At 42.3% G+C, this 2,086-nt stretch overlaps 1 protein-coding gene across 2 annotated transcripts in view; it reads left to right on the top strand.

The window, feature by feature from the left end:
- lmx1bb (LIM homeobox transcription factor 1, beta b) overlaps positions 1 to 2,086 on the top strand; it is a 49,429-nt gene that overhangs the window by 46,361 nt on the left and 982 nt on the right. For both annotated transcript variants that reach the window (XM_014007178.1, XM_014007176.1), the window contains one exon: positions 1,547 to 1,708. In XM_014007178.1, the coding sequence (XP_013862632.1) occupies positions 1,547 to 1,708 (162 nt within the window). The remainder of the gene's footprint in view (positions 1 to 1,546; positions 1,709 to 2,086) is intronic.

Below are 2,086 nucleotides of genomic sequence, written 5' to 3'. Positions count from 1 at the left end.
TGTCGGGGGGGGGGGCTCAGTCGACGTAAACATCCAGGAAGAATTTAGTCCAACAGCTCAAGGCCGTTGTAAGGGAGAGCCAGATTCTGCAATCAGTTGTTTTGGGAACAGAAGAGTCAGGCAGACGATAACAATATTCCATCAGCTTTAATATCTGCTGGTACCTCTCAAGGTGGTGAATCTAATCAGACAAACAATGTGGACAAATTCCGTTGAGTCGAGCTATCAGCTTCTCCAAGATCAATTCCATCTGGCCAGCAAAGTCCAGGAACCACAGCCGGCCCACGACCCTCAGCAGAACCACTTGCAGACTTAGTCCAGCTCGCTTAAGGCAAAAGTCTGAGTGCTGATAGAACGGCAATCCATCATATTGGTCAGGCAGTCAGGAAATGAACAGAATAGCCACCGACGCTGTTTTGTAGAACACCAGGAGACCACCAAGCCAATCTGTAGAATCCAGTGATCAGAATCCAAATATATATATCCAGAACAGAGAAGAACAGAGGTCCCACTTTTGACATGTCCTCCCATGGAAGAAAAAACTTTGTTCCAAAAATTTATTAAGAGACCAGCTAACCAAATCCATAAAAATAAAAATATCCATAATTTCTGGTTTTGGATGAAAACGTAGAGAAGGCTCCAGCAGCAAAGCAGGGAAGATAAGGAAGGGCAGGAGAGAAGGAAAAAGTGTCTTGCTCCTTCAAGAGTGGAACAAAAACAATACTTAGATGCATGTCTACAATTAATTAATGTTTGGAGTCAAACCTATTAAAGGTGGCCGCCACTGCTTCTCAGTCATTAGTGATGTTCGACACCACCAATTTCCTTTTCCAATACTGATACCAAGTAAAACTCAGGCTGGTATTGGGGATGCTGATCTGATACTTATATTTTGTGCAAATTCATTTAATGTGTCTGATTATTCTGAAAAATGTAGTGTATTTCAAGTCACAGCTTCATAAAGAACAAAGACATTGGCCATTTGTTTTTTTAACTTTATTTTGTTTTGAGCTCAGAAGCATGTATATTGATGAAGATGAGCAAAGACATCAGAGGAACCAGAGAACACAATCATACAAAATATGTAAAAAATAAGAAAAAATTGTTCCCAACAACATGTATGATTTAGATGAGATTTCAGTAGTTTAGTTTCTTTCCACTATGTTCCTGTTAATAATACAGATTACCTGAAATGACTGAAGTGTCAAAGTATCGATATTTGGATTTTAGTTTTGATACTAGTTCTGGTTTCAGTGGTATCAATATTTCAGTATCAATCCGAACATCACTATCAGTCATAGCAAACACAAAATGGCTACAACTCATTCAGTTCTTCAGATTTTGAGCTCACATTTGGTGTGGTAGTAGCTGAGAGCGATGCCCGACACATACTCTGAGAATTTAAAGATTGTCTGAGGATTTTCTAGGAGCACTTATATGGAAAGTTGCAAGTGATGAGCATCTCTTCATGAAATGTTAAGCCCTTTTGACTTGATCAGCTTTTCAAAACACATTCTCCAGAACAGCTTTTCTATTTGCCATGCAGAGGTGATGTCTAATCGCATGGAGGGGATGATGAACTCCTTCACGCCGCTGGCTCCGCCGCAGCAGCAGCTGGTCGCCATGGATCAGAACGGTTACAGCACAGACCCTTTCCAACAGGGGCTCACACCCCCACAGATGCCAGGGGACCATATGAACCCATATGGTGAGCATCCACCAATTCCCACCCCCATACAAACACACACACAAACCTACACACACATACACATCTGTCCCTTGATCATCCTCCTGGCTCCTGGTGGTGGGACATGTGCTCCGGCCACAGCTCCCTGATTTAAGTCGCTCTGGAAGAGGAACGAGCAGCTTCTCCTCCCACAAGAGATAACACAAGTGTTCTCATAAACTTCTGGGGTTTGACTCGCATTTCCAAATGTGTTTAATATGGTTTTCAACTCCTCGCCTCCGCTTTTAAGACATGCCATGTCACTGATGTTTCCTAATGTCGGTAAAGGAAAACATGTGGTTGGTGTGGACAGTTTGAGACAAACTGTGGTCCAAACAGCATGAGCTAATGTGTTAGAAC

Source organism: Austrofundulus limnaeus, unplaced genomic scaffold (genome assembly GCF_001266775.1).
Source record: "Austrofundulus limnaeus strain Quisiro unplaced genomic scaffold, Austrofundulus_limnaeus-1.0 Scaffold40, whole genome shotgun sequence".
NCBI classification, from domain to species: Eukaryota; Metazoa; Chordata; class Actinopteri; order Cyprinodontiformes; family Rivulidae; genus Austrofundulus; species Austrofundulus limnaeus.
This window is presented reverse-complemented; position numbering and strand designations above follow the sequence as displayed.